The 15,611-nt window shown below is 30.2% G+C and overlaps 1 protein-coding gene across 1 annotated transcript in view; it reads left to right on the plus strand.

Moving 5' to 3' along the window:
* The first annotated feature begins 204 nt into the window (after nt 1–204).
* Nucleotides 205–15,611, plus strand: part of LOC145304425 (uncharacterized) — a 52,177-nt gene continuing 36,770 nt past the window's right edge. The window contains exons 1-5 of the mRNA XM_080146304.1: nt 205–281; nt 2,616–2,698; nt 3,138–3,185; nt 9,462–9,534; nt 13,333–13,382. Coding sequence (XP_080002430.1) covers nt 3,161–3,185; nt 9,462–9,534; nt 13,333–13,382 — 148 coding nt within the window. The 5' untranslated portion in view covers nt 205–281; nt 2,616–2,698; nt 3,138–3,160. The remainder of the gene's footprint in view (nt 282–2,615; nt 2,699–3,137; nt 3,186–9,461; nt 9,535–13,332; nt 13,383–15,611) is intronic.

The raw sequence follows: 15,611 nt of genomic DNA on the forward strand, positions 1-15,611 counted from the left end.
AAAAAAATTTCTAACCTAAGAAAAAGCATTATTTTACTGTTTCTTAAAAAAATACTAAAATTAACACCACAACTCCCACTCCAAAAATTAACATTTAGGCCTCTAGGGGCTTAGCCATTAGTTTATTCAAAAAGCAAACAAAAAACTAAAAATTACGTTAGGTCAAACATGTAATGTATATGTATCATATATGATTTTATTTTCAGACTTTTTAATACCAAAATGTAAGAAGAAATGACAGAACATAAAGCTTAATCTGACACCATCAAAAAAATAACTAGGTAATTTTATTTTATGTCTATCTATGCGCGCAATGTATCTATCTATAGATATTTTATCTATTTAACTATTTCAATGTATTTAACTATCTATCTACCTGATAAAATATATATTTGGACAATCTAGAATTTTTTTTGATCAGGTGAAATTCAGATTTAACGGCAGTTAAAGTGCCTAGTCCAGAAAATATTGTATATCTATCTATCTATCTATCTTTCTACCTAACTATCTATTTGACTATCCATCTAAATACCTATCCATATATCTGCCCGTCCATCCATCAATATAACTTTTTATCTATCTACCTATATATCCATCCATCTATCTATCTATCTAGATATCTAGATATCTGTCTATTCATCTATCTATCTGTCTATATATCTTTCTATACATCTATCCATCTGTCTATCTAACTATCTTTCTATTTATTTGACTATCCATCTCACGGTTAGACCCTCAGATGTCAAAACTTTATTTTAGTGTTTGGCCAAAATGACTTAGCAATTGTATCTGTAAGTACGTCTAATAACACCCTTTGCTATTTTTAAAATCCTAGAAAATTTTTTTTGCAAGAAAATTGCATAAATTCGCAACCTTTTTTAGAACCACTACATAACTCGAGTTTTAAAACTTTTTATATAAAATCCTTTTTACAAAAAATATCAATAATTACTTAAAATTAAACCTGAAAGAAAAAAAATCTCATTACACGTGTTAATTTGCATGTTTTAGGTCTTTTTTTGAGGAAAGTATAACTTCCACATTTTTGACAATAATATATTTTTTTAACATTTCAAAGTAAAATATAATAAAACCTAAACGATTTTTCTTGAATTATCAGTTGAAAATTTCATCAAACATGCAATTTAAGTGATGAAAATTTAATAAAATCATTTTTTGAATGTTTAGAATTACTAATTTTCTACATTTAAAACAAAATGTTAACAAAATTTAAAAACATTCTAATATATAACTTTAAAAATCAATAACATTTTATAAAATGATGTTTTAAAAAATAAATCATTAAAAGGTATTAAAATGCATTTTAAGTTGCTTAAAATTAAAACGAGAATATCTTTTTACACTTTATTCTTTGTCATAGAGATTAATCGTCATTTGCTGAAAATGAAACATTTAATAAACTAATTGAATCTTTTTGTGACCATGTTTAAACTTTTTAATTTTTTCACTAAGGTGTTTTTTAATGAAAATCTTTGTTGAATTCTCTTTTGCGACAAAAAAAGAAAGGGAATTTTTTACTATTTCTAGGTTATCTTATGTAATTTAAACTATATAATATGAAATAATTTTTAATTGTCTTTCTTTTGAGCCCCAAAACACTGTAAAATGTAACATATATGCAAAAATAACAATTTTTTTAATGAATATTATAATATCCTTATATGACATTGCGTCAGAGCTTATTCTTTAGATCATATGTTCATGAAAAGTAGTCATAAACTTGGAGGGTTGCGCTATTTATTAGAATATTAAATAAACTTGAATGGTAAAAATATTAGCATAGCCTTTGTCCATTCAAATGCTTTAGGTATATTATTCGGAAAGTTAGTTAAAAAAGAGAGAATTTGCTGTGTATACTGTTGAAAGACTTTCAAAAATGTAAATGACAAAGCAATCCTAAAAGATCGGGTCGTAGGCGAGTCTTAGTCGGGGGTTTTCTGATAGCAATTATTGCGTTATTGGTATACAATGTAAAAAAAAAAACATTTTAAAGAAATTCTTTAAATAAAACCCAACGTGTATTGGCAGTACAAACATCTTAATGCTAGCAGACATATGTTTATCAACATTTGCAGAAAACTATTTCCACAAGAAAAATTATTCAGGTTTCTACTTCACAATTTTAAATATTTCTTTCTGATAAAATGTTTTACATATATCGTATAATCATTTACCAAAAAAAATATTTTGATAATTTAGATTTCAGAGAAGATTAATTTTTTCAAAAAACTAATACGACATTTTGCATCTTCTGTCATGACATTTTAGAAAAAATATAAAAAAACAAAATTTAGTATGAAAACTATTTTCATCGATTTTTCTGAAGGTATTATCGTATTCTGTGGCTTTGTTATTATCATTTACTTATATCGAAAGTGCCAAACATTGTATCCTAACTTATTCATTTAATAAAAAACCAACCGTGATCTATCTATTTGTTTAAATATCTGTCTATCCATCTATCTATTTGACTATCTATTTATCTATTTGACTCTCCATAAATCTATTTTATATGATCAGTCTATACATTCATCAATCTGTCTATCTACTATCTACTCTTTTATGGTGTAGTTAAAATCATGTTTTTAATTTAGAAAATCACCGTAAGATGTCTCTAGAGTGCAGACAGATAAATTTCTCCGATTGTACCCAAGTATTACTGCATATACAACCATAGGTTTCAATACAATACAGCAAGTTTATCATTTTGGTCAAATATTTAATTAAATCAAAGTAGGAATTGCCATCCAAAAAAATACTAATGATTCGTTCTATGAGAAAGAGGGGACAATGGGCTGTTTATTACACTAGTCCCTTTAGTTTTATATTAACAATTTCTTATTTGTTGGCTTAACAACTTTGAGGGCTTTAGTAAATTTGAATTGGTTGGTTCATTAAGCTGAGTGTTAAAAGGTTTCAACCGTTAATTTTAATCTACAGAATGGATAATTTTGTTTATCATCATTTGTGATATTCATCAATTTATCGGCAATTGTCCTTTCACTTTAAATCTCTGGGTTTGAACTTATAAATACGAAAGGTTAGAAAGATATTTTCCTATTAAAATTGAAACTGTTTAAACGCTGTATTGTATTCACACTTTTTACTTCATATAGACTGGAACATAAAAGAGATAAAAATGGATTTATACTCTGTTCTTTTAGGTAAGAAAATGGTGTTCTATCACTTCTTCAAATTGTCATTTTCGCAAAACGACAAATTGATAAATTAGGAAGGGTAGTGTGAAGGGACGTCCAAGCTTTGAATTTTGCGGGGGGTAAAATGAGGGGTTTCAAAGACTTGGGGGGGGGGGTGGATAAAATAATGTATTTTTCTTTCTTTTGAGGGGGATAAATGAAGGGTTTCAAAGTTTTGAGGGGGCAAAGACCCCTTCATCCCAACATTTAATATCTATGAGGGGTGCTAATATGAGAACTAAAAAAGCGGTTCTGTTGAAGATTTTACAATGTGACAATTTGGCGAAAATGATAGCACACTACAAGAAACATTTTTATGAATTATTCACTAGTGCTTTATTTTAGTTTTTATGTATTTCATTTTTTTCGAATGGTCATATGCTGTAGTTTTACACACATAGAAGAATATTCTCCATAGCTCTACAGCCGCGGTGGTATGCCGCATTTACCGCAAGAACAAGCCACCCTGCCGCTTGAATAATAAATTTATTTTACTTCTTTACACTCACAACTGTTTAAATTGGTCATATGCCGTATTTTCCAGTGTCCTCTAGCCACGGCTGTATCTTATTATATCGCATTTTTAGCAGGCTACCCAGCCGCTTGCCGCTTATAAAAAAAATTTTATTTTACATTCACAGCTGACAGCTGACATTTAAATTTACAATTTTTGAACTGTTTTTAAATAAAAATATTGTTAGCTAATGATATAAGGTAGTAAGCTTTTTTGTCTGCAGCGAAGGATCCCGCTAATCGCTGAACCGATTCAGTTTTCTCTAACATAAAAGATTCTTATAGGTCCAGTAAAGGTTTTCAACTTGTGGAGGGTATCTCCATCCATATGAAAATGCCCCCCTTGGGCCTTCCCCCCCTCAAAAAAAAAAAAAATTAATAAATTACGCTTACATACGATTATTATGTTAGGTAGTCTTAAAGCTAATGAACCTTATAAGAGAGACATAACTATAGACCCACTTGTAAAAGAGTTTTGGTACACAAAATTGTGAAACATTGTAAAGTTCACAAGGGTCCAATAAAGATGAATTATATTTTTTTCCAGACCTTTTTAATGTATATTACAAAAATAACCAAAATCTGAAAAAAAGATAGCACTTTCCTTTTTAATCAAAGAGAGAGAGAGAAAGGACAATTGGCTGTTTATTACACTAGTCCCCAAAGTTTTATAATAACTTTTTCTTTTTCGTTGGCTTTGCAACACTGGTGACTTAAGTGAATTTTGTTGTTTTATTAAGTTGAGTGTTTTAAACGTTTCAACCACTAATTTTAATCTACAGAAGGCGTAATTTTGTGTATCATCATTGGAGATGTACATAAATTTATCGGCCAATGTCTTATCCCTTTAGACCCCTGAGTGAATTAGCTCCTCAATGATTTATTATTTTATTTTGTACAACCTTTCCTTTGTCAATTTGTTGTGAGCTGGATAAAAAAGTTATAGATAAATTGTATTTTTCCAATTTATTATTATCCTAAATAAACCCCGAACCACTTCATTATGCAATCTACATTTTCCTGGATATTTTGTCTACGGTAGTCCATAAGTGTACAGCTTTACAGTACATTGTTTCTATTTGTTAAAGCAACACGTAATGTTATGCAAATCAAAAGAAAATCAATGAGAAAACGTTTGTTTTGCACTTTTCTCCAATTTTAAAAAATGATTCTGATAAAATAGCAATATTTTAAGGGATTTATGCATTAATTTTAATGAAAAACAGTTTAAGGTAGATTTTAATGATTTTTCTAAATAAGAAATAATTGAAAAAAAGAAATTCTATCCTTATCACTTTAGAGGACAGCTGCTGACCCCCAGTCTTATGGATGAAGCTAAATACATGTTAAAGATAAAAATTACCCTGAAAAGTATACAAAAATGTTTTTTATTGTGTTAAAAAAATCCATTTTAAAATCTTGATTTTGAGGATGATGGCCTTTAAGATGCTCTTACTGGTGGTGAAGGTGAGCTAAATGTTATCTAAGTACATGACCATTACAACAACTTGTCTATTAACCTATGTACCATTTTTTGTAGTCATAGCAGCCTCCAGTGGAGCCTCTCGACATGAAATATAACCATTATCTAAAAACTACATTATTTACTTTATGAATTTTAGTAATTAAAATTGCAATTTTTTTCTTTTTAAATATTGCTTGGCTGGAGGCTGCTATGACTACAAAAATTGGACCATAGTTCAATATATAAGTTTTCCTCAAGGGCATGCACTTTGATGACATTTAGCTCACCATCACCACCAGTAAGAGCATCTTAAAGGCCATCATCCTCAAAATCAAGATTTTAAAATGGATTTTTTTAACACATCAAAAAACATTTTTGTATACTTTTCAGGCAAATTTATATTTTTTACATGTATTTAGCTTCATCCATAAGACCGGGGGTCGGCAGCTGTCCTCTAAAGTGATAGGGATAGAATTTCTTTTTTTCAATTATTTCTTATTTAGAAAAATCAATAAAATCTACCTTAAACTGTTTTTCATTATAATTAATGCATAAATCCCTTTAAAAATTGTTATTTTATCAGAATTATTTTTTAAAAGTGGAGAAAAGGGCAAAACAAACGTTTTATCATTGATTTTCTTTTGATTTGCATAATGAAGTGGATCGGTAAAAAATACAAAAATATAGATTTTGATTGAAATATAAGCATTTTACTTTAAACAGAATCTTTTTCTTTTATCATACGTGTTGCTTTAACAAATAGAAACAATGTACTGTAAAGCTGTACACTTATGGTCTACCGTAGACAAAATATCCAGGAAAATGTAGATTGCATAATGAAGTGGTTCGGGGTTTAGATTAACCATGAGATAAATTGTTTGACATTCTGGAAATATTTATATAAAGATTTAAGAAGCTATTAAAAGTGGCTGATTCAGATTAGGATTAACCAATGAGAGGCAACTATAAATTTTACTATTAGTCAATTACAGTGCATACTGGCCTCTCATTGATTAATTATTTTTGACATCACTTTTACTAGCTTCAGATTTAATGGCAAGTAAAAGTTCTTCAAATCATTTTATTGAAAGATTTCTCGTATATAACTTTTTTTTACTTTTTTTGTTCTGCATATAATGATACTTTAATAGTGCATAGTTGATGGTTTTTTTTGACAGTATCATTTAAAGAAACCCTTCTACTCCGAATTATACTGGTTTGGAAAATACTTTTGCTCATTCGTTGGCTTTCAAACTTTGTTTTGCATTATCTTATCAAATATTGATCATGTTGTACAAACCTCTAGCAGTGTTCTAACATTTCCACCAAAAATTGTAACATAGAGAAGAGGTTATTTCGTTCATTAAGACAAGACATTATGTAATCAATGTTTAATTATATTTTTCATCTGTATTGCATATTATGACACTTAAAATATTGCATATTTGTTAGAATAATCTAACTAATTATGACAAGTTATTAACCCTTTGTTTGATTTAAATGCAACATTGCTTAACACTTGACGTTTATGTAACACAGAATAGTTATTTCTCGTATCGTATTATAAACGGCTTTCCGCGGATATAGAATGTACAATTATAAGACTAAAACTAGTTTTTTTAGCCCCGTGGTGCCAAAGGCACCGGCTAAAAAAACTAGTTTTAATCTTATGATTGTACATTTCTATATTCGTAGAAAACTGGATATGATACGATGCTAGACATAGTTTTTTCGTATGAATGAGAACCGGTTCCTATCCACCGGATTCGAATGAATACGAGAAAAATAATTAAAGGCATGATTTTCATTGAAGCTCCTTATAGTGCAATACAAATGACCAATGATACGCCAAAACACAGACTTAATTACCAATGGCAGACCAGTATACATTTTAATTGACCAATGGTAGGCCAGTATGACGTAGGCACTTTAAAAAGGAAAGTCTATCTTAAATAAATGCAATTTCCACTATAGCGTTGTTTTGATGCTAAAAATGTAAAGGTTAAAACTGTTAGAATGTAGAAATACTTGAATTTAAAAGAAGTATGTTTGTGAAATAGGCCTATTTGGTTTTACTAATATCCAAACTAGCTGTAGGCACTAAAATAATGATAAGTTCTTTTTGTGTATGGTTCATATGCAATGCATTTATAAAAGTATGAAATTTCTTTTTAGATGATTTACTTCAACTTTAAAATTGTCGCTTGGTAGCTGTCTATTGTGCCCCGGCAAAATGGGGATAAATGTCACTGCTTTTGGCCGACCTATTCTATTGACGTCAGAAAATACCTTCTACCCCATCTCTTTTCTAGGGGTTTCTTTCTCTCTTTCCTCTGCCTTTCCCTCTACTATGACTTAATAGGGCACTGAACACAGCTACACATAAAAAGTAAAAAGAATGCGTATGAACTATAGACAATACAACAACAAAATCTTATTTTTACATTTTAAAGTATAATTTAAATATGTTTTATTTATGAGTCTTCAAAAGACATATATTTGACATACTTTATAGTAGAATATTTGTATCTATTACAGTTTTTTTTTATTTCGAAGCATAACTAAACTATATTACAGTATAAGTGTATGTTTGTCCGTCCAACACTACTTACTTATTTTTTGTTAATGGGGGGCTATTTATCTTTGAAGAGTGGTGGTAACTTTCTCAAAATAGTTATAAATATTTCCGAGAACAATGAGAAGCTACTCCTTTACTTTATTAAAAGGATTAACTGTAATAATATTTACTTCCATATATAATGTTTTTTTTTACTTTTTTATTGCTTGGCTTTTTATAGACAAATTCCTTATGTATTTTATGTCATATATTTATGCAGGGCAGGCAGCCACGTGTAAGCCTCAGTTAAATTGTTATAATATAATTTTGAAATTCAGCTGGATATCTAAACCTAAACAGACATTTAGTTCTTCTGAATTCTATTGTTGCACACAAACGTTTTAAATTTGAGGGTTCTGCGCGGCTGCCGATCCCGGCTTTTTTTTTTGTACAATATTATGATAATAAAAAGAGGAAAATTTAAATTTATTCAAACTCTGAAAAAACAAAAATTTCAAAATTGAATTTGAACATGATAAATAATGTTTTTATTGTATATAAATTTTGTCTCAAATTAGGATATAAATCTTTAAAAACTGTCAGAAATAGTATTGCTAAAACATTATGCAAAAAATATTCCTCCCCTAACAATCTCAAGGGATAAGACAATAGATGATAATTTAATGCCCCCCCCCCCTCCCCCAATATAATACAATGAAATTCGAAAAGTATTACATTGAAGTTTTGTACAATACAATAAAAAATTCAAGAAAAATTCCATAGTTTTAAGTTTTGAGAGAACATATTTATAAAACTTTGGGGACCAGTAAAATGTCCCCTTCCTCCATGCAAATATCACTTGGTGAGATTAGATCTTATGTATGCCTTTTTACGGGCGAGGCTGCTGTCCGTGACACTCTACATTGAGGTCCAACAATCAAGGATAACTACTCGGGGTATTAGGTAAAGTAACAGCCAGCAGACAACTAACTCTTTAATTGCACGACCTTTGTCTGAGAAGTCCTAACTGTGCATGGTAATGAGTTGCGCCTGTTTTGGGCCAAGGCATTCCCCCTATTTTTAACTACTCTGACATTCTAACTACGCTGAAGGAACCATCTTAACGTCTTTAGTTATGACGTGGTGTTAAGCCGATATTAGAACCTATCACCTCCCCGACGACGAGCGGATGTTGATTGAGCCACAATCACGGCTTAAATGCCTTTGTATTTAAAGCCCAGCTGTTTCTGATTTTAAGAATTTTCTTCCTCTATCATGCATACCTGAAAGAATTTGATTTATAACTTTCATAATTGTTTTATATACGTCTGTTATATATAGTACGTACATAATTTGGAGCATAAAAGATACAATTTTTGGACCATGGAAAAAAAAACGAAGTTGTGGGGTTTGTTGTATTTACACAGTAGATTTTCTCACATTTGCTGGGGGCTCTAAACGTGCGGGGCAATCATTAACATTTACCCAACCTAACATAACCTAAATTAACCTTTCAAAAGCTACTGTGAAAATACGACGAAACTTCGTCTCCTTTCCATGATTCCAATTTTTAAATCTAAACTTTAATCATTATTTAACACACATCTTGTTTGAAAAAATCATTGCTTAAATAAACTAAATTAACACTTAAGGAGTTTTATTAGATTAAGTAATTCTTTTAATTTGATAAAAAACACATTGTTTCTAGGATTACTATTTTTCTGGCCAACTCTGCTTGTTACTGGTTCCCCGCAGAGCGGCAGAAGATCAGATGCTTTCAGGTAAAACTATTTATATATTTATCTATCTATTTATCTTTGAACCGTTCAAATTGTGTAGAATAGTTATTTATCATATCGTATTATAGACAGCTTTCCGCTGATAGATGAAAAATTTTAAGATTCACATTAATTTTATTAACCCTGGTATTAGTTTTATGAATTTTATTTTAATATTTGTAGAAAATAATCTGCAACACGATGTTTAAATGATTTTTCTGTATTGCTGAGAACTGGTTCTAATTCAGTGGATATTAATCGATTTGGAAGCCATACTGGAAAAATAATTTTTTTTATACAATTGTGTGTTAGGTAAAAATAAATCCCTTCCTTTAAACCAAAATTTTTTGATGACTTTTAATTTTTAGCCCAAACTAAATCAAATTCACCTTATTTTTAAAATTAAACGTAGCAAAATATATCAACCACCAATTGAAACAACATGTTTACTACCATTCAATCATCTATTCAACAACAATCCTTATGTTTGGTTCATTAATTCATCAAACAACAAATCAATTCATTCAAATATGTAAATGTTTCTTTATCTGAATTTCAATGTCTAAACTGCATTTACAAACTACCTGTACCTTAATACTCCATCCAACCATCTTCTTTCTAATTTATCTTTTGATTATCTATCTGTGCTACATTTTTTTCCCTTGGACCAAACCATATTAAATGTTAAATGCATTTTTACGGATTTTTCAAAGTCTATATTTGATAAATTAATCTTAAATTACGTTACGTACTTTATGGATTTTTTTTTGATCATGGAAAGAAAACAAAGAAGCGAGTTTTGTCGCATTTTCACAGTAGCTTTTGATAAGTTATTTTAGATTAGGTTAGGTAAATGTTAATGATTGCCCCGCAGGTCCAGTAAATAGGCACCCGCAGGGCAAGATAGGAGAAAACCTACTGTGAAAATACGACGAAACCGCCTTCTTCGTTTTCTTTCCATGATCCTATTTTTTTTTGCTTATTTTTTTTATTTTAGACAAAGCCCAAGCATTTTTTCAAATTAAATTCAATGACAAGTAAACAATAATTGACAATCTATTTATTTAGTACATGCTGTTACTCTAATAGCTATTGTTTATTTTGTACTACTAGTGTACTCTTTTGATAATAATTTCAACAAGTACGACAATGTACATTGCAGTACGGACGGACGAATACTGTGTAATGTATATTAGAACTAATATGGTTTTGCTGTTAGCCTACGACTCTACTAAGAAGCTAGTTTTAAGATTTGCTTAATAAAAGTTATGTTTCATAAAAATTGCCCAAAACCACCCTTAAATATTCATAAAAGTTCAACCAACCCATTTGGAACAGCAATTTCCGAGATCTTTGGCATTATACAGAAAACAACTTACATTTTCAAATAAAACTAAATGACGAATTTTATTTTGTTGTATTAGTTACTTATCGCATCGTTTTATAGACAGCTTGTTCTAATTCAGCGGATATTGATCTGTTTCGAAGCCATAAATAAAATTTATAGAAGCTAAGCTTTTCCCTAGGAGGAAGGGGACTTTGGGCTGTTTATTACACTAGTCCCCAACGTCTTATAATCGCATTTTCTTATTCGTTGGCTCAACAACCAAGGGGACTTTTATTGAATTTTGATTGGTTGGTTAATTACGTTAAGTATCCAAACATTTGAATCACTAACTGTAATTCTTAGAAGGGGGTAATTTAGTTCATCATTATTGAGGATGTACATCAATTTATCGGCCATTGTCTTATCCCTTTAGATCCCTGACTTTTCTGCAACGATAACTGTGTAATTGTTCTATTTTCTTGCTTGATAATACAATACATTGTTTAAGATGAGAAACTACACGGGTTTTAAGAATAAGTATTTTTTTTCCAGTATGGCTTCTAAAAATGATGAATCGTATCGTAATATAGACAATTTTACAAAAGAATAAATCAAATCATTAACCGTTTTATTGGCCCTGGTTATTGATATTGATCCTATAATTTTTCATTTTATGATCCGCGAAAAACTGTTTATAATAAGATGCGATAAATAACTATTCCAATATTAAAAAAAATAAATCAAAGTATGGAATAAGTTTCATTATGAAGAGTTCCTCTGTTTTTAAAGTATTTACTATAATGTAATGTTTTACATCAATAGAACAATTCTTATTAGTAATTTCCATGGCTTTTATATCCTCTTAGCTCTATAATGGCCCATATGTTGATGTTTACTTAAATGTGACCTTTCTTTCCGGTCAATTTTAAATTAAGATATTAAACACAACGTTACTTTTAAAGTTAGGCAGATAAAATAAATTTCTTGTCTTAAAAATTATATTTTACAGGAATCATTATGTCCATAAATAAAGAAGTAAAACCAAAACTTTAAACTGTTATTTATCATAATAAGAACCAGCAGCTACTCCCCTATAGGCCTCTAGGGGCATTTGAGTGGAAGGGAATTGACATGAACCCAACCCAATTTTCAATTTCAGTTTTAAAAAGAAAAAGTAAATAGATTATTGTAATGTATTTTTTTTTTTTTTTTTTCTTGAGGGGGGGGGGAAATTTTTTTTTGGGAGGCGATATATCACAAAATAGTTATAAACCTTCCATGGACAAAGAGGAGCTACATCGTAAATAACATTATTAATTTAGCTGATAGCTAGATACTTCATTATAGACAATAAAACAGAACTAATTATTTCGAAGATTTTTGGAAAACAGAAGATTTTTATTCACCCCACTATAATAAATGCACCATAAGTTAAATAACAACATTTTCTCCATTGAGGGGGATTTTAAATTTGCACTTATGGTTTCATAGAAATCAACATTGTATAAAGAAAAGTTCATATAAAAATGTTGACAATTTTATTGATGACTTTGAGTTAAAGTCTATTACTGCTGATATATTATCATTCGATTTAAGTGATTTTCTAGAGAATTCAGAGCATCATCCACGTGTAATGGGATGTGAAAATCTAACAACAAAGGATATTAGGTTAAGTAACATCCATCAGACAACCAACCCTAACTGTGCATGGTTGTGAGTTACGCCTGTTTATGGACCAAGGTATTCTCCCTGAGCTGGATCTTTAAATCGTTTATAGGTGATTCAAACCGGGGCGATTCATTCAGCGCGCCATCAAATCTTTAAATACCAATCTTTAAATGGAAATGGCATGGGCGATTTGGCGCACCCAGTGGCGCGACAATGCCACTCACCGAGTGGCGTTGCCGGTTTAAATCGGGGTGATTTATTTAATAAATAAATATTTTTTTTAATTACTTTAATATTCTATTGCAAAACTATCGTGAAAACATTTTTATAGTTATTTTTAAATAAATTATATATTAATGTTTTATATAAAATGTCATACTGACACGGCATTTTATATAAAATACCTTACTGACACTGCTTAACTAATAAAGTTGTACTGGCGCGGATCGATATTTTATTGAGTGTCGCAAGCTATTTAACAACACCGTGCCGAAAACCGATTAAAAATCAATGTTTAATAGGTGAGCTGTGGCTAACCACCAGCGCACCTACGGTTCACCTCTGAATCGCCACGATTCAGCGCACTATAAAAACGATTTAAAGATCCAGCTCTGCTCTTACTATTTATGTCGCGTACCTGACATAGCAGCAGTAGGAACCATAACAAGTTATGACGCGGTGTTGGCCCTAGATTCGACAAGCTGATACAACACGTGTTGAGCCACGATGGCATGTTATGGATGTTGTCATACTTGTTATGAGCTGATTTTAAAGTGATAGTTCAATAATTTTTGTTTTATTTTCAGCCCTGCAGAATTAGAAGAAGGTCCACGGATACCGGAACACACATGGCAAGGTAAACTTTATGCAGGGACACAGGGTTGAGGCAATGGGAGAAAATATAATAATTCCAAATCCCTAATTTAGAACATACCCCATTCAACCATAGGTAACTAGAAAAATTGTAATAGTATATTATTGCTTCGTATTACATACAACTTTCTGTGGATAGTAAAATGATAAGATTTTAATTCCAGTTTTGTTAGCCCTGCAATACATGCTTTTTCATTATGGCTTAGACTGGGTGCTATTCTAGAGGATATTAAGCGGTTTTATTTACTTTCAACCTTTAAAATCCCTTTCATATCATATTTCTATCATGTCATTTTACTTTGTTAAAAACAGAGAGAGAAGGGACAGTGGACTGCTGATTACACTAGTACCCAAAGTTATATAATAACATTTTCTTATTTGTTGGGTTAACAACTTTTGGAACTTTAGTAAATTTTGATTGGTTAATTAATTAAGTTGTGTATTCACACGTTTCAACTACTTATTGTAATCTACAGAAAGGGTAATTTTGTGTATTAATATTTGGGATCTACAACATTAAGGCGACCATTGTCTTATCCCTTTAAATCCCTGGTAAAAACACTGTACGAAAGTGTAAATATGCAGAAGTGAATGGACACCTAATTAAACGGTTGAACGCACAACTGATCTAGAAGATAAGTGGCTTGAATATACTATTTGCTACAATATTCAAAGGACACTTCTTCTGTTAGCTTTATTATTATCGTAGCTATTATTTTCCGTATTTTTCCGTATTTTATATAACAAGTTTATTTGAATAAGCTTTTTATTATCTACCCTACTAGAGGTAACGTCTAAGGCCTCTACCCCCCACCATTAATTAAACAAATATGGCTTCATGAATACCAGCGATTTTAAGGTATACTGCAATGGACAATTAATTAATATACATCCCAATGGTAATCAAAGATAACCAATAAAAGTGCCCAAAACTATGGATACCAGTGTAATTTATAGTCCAATTTCCCTCCCCTCCTAGCTGTCTAAATCCACAAATGAAGAAAGCATTTCAACTAAATATTCTAGTTTCCCCCATTTTTGGGGAGCTGAAGTTTCTAGCCCTCAAAAACATCCTAAATCCTTATTGTGAGATATTTTTCTTTGATAATAGTTTTAAAATGAGTTTCTCTTTGATATCTTATTTAAAGCAAATGTCCTTATTCATCATATGATTAATAATTAGTAATCTGTTAAGTATGTTAATCATATGGTCACAGCTAATTTAGTGTCCGATTTTGTATAATTCATATTTTGTACATAAATGCCTTTAAAAAGGTTTTCTATGATTTACAAAACTTAGAGATGAAAAGTATTAATGCATTTTTTAAAATGAGTATTTTAGTAGTTACTTACTGTTGTACAAAATCGGACTCTGAATTAACTGTCTTCAAATAATTAATACTGTTGAAATATCAGTTTGATAGAATCGAAAACGAAGCAGCTTGTAGTGCCTATAAAAATAACGTCATTCAATAAAAATGACCAATGATAGGCCAGTATTTACCATTTGCCATCAAAAAAGAAAAAGTAGTTGTGTACATCAATTTATCAGCCATTGTCTTATCGCTTTAGAACCCTGCGGCAAATTCCTTTTTTGCAATTTTTTATACCAAAGTGTAAGTAAATTGATTGCGTAAAATGCGTAAAACCAACCAACAAAGGTTAAATAAGTCCATACATAATCGCCCAAATTGAGATTTTAGCTAAAAACTAAACATCCAAAATAAAAGCACTGAAATGGTAGGACAAACAAACATTAACAATTGTAGAAAGTCAGAACTGATTACTGAATAAGCAAAATATGAATTTATAAGTTTGAACAAGATTTTAATAAAATTTGTTGCAAAACTGCTTAAATACAAGGTTCTGTTTAAGGACATACTTACATTTTCAGGACTTGATTATAGAGAAGCTTTACTATTGTACTATATAGTCCTAGGAATCAGTATTTCAAAAATCAGATGAATAACTTGTTTTAAATGGACGTACGGACTTTCTAAAAACGATTATATAGTTGTTATGCTTTCTAAATTGTACCTAACTGTTATAGGAATCATAATGCAAAGTTTTAAATCGATTGGCCAATTTTAACATGTCTAAATTAATGAAAAGAGCTAACTGTTACAGACGGACGGACTGACCCTAATTATAGAAAAGATTCGTTTTTAAAGATTTATGAAATTTTAGTTTTTTTGTGTTGGAACTAATGACC

The sequence above is a fragment of the Acartia tonsa genome, chromosome 13, assembly GCF_053477335.1.
Source record: "Acartia tonsa isolate MP-2025a chromosome 13, ASM5347733v1, whole genome shotgun sequence".
NCBI lineage: Eukaryota > Metazoa > Arthropoda > Copepoda > Calanoida > Acartiidae > Acartia > Acartia tonsa.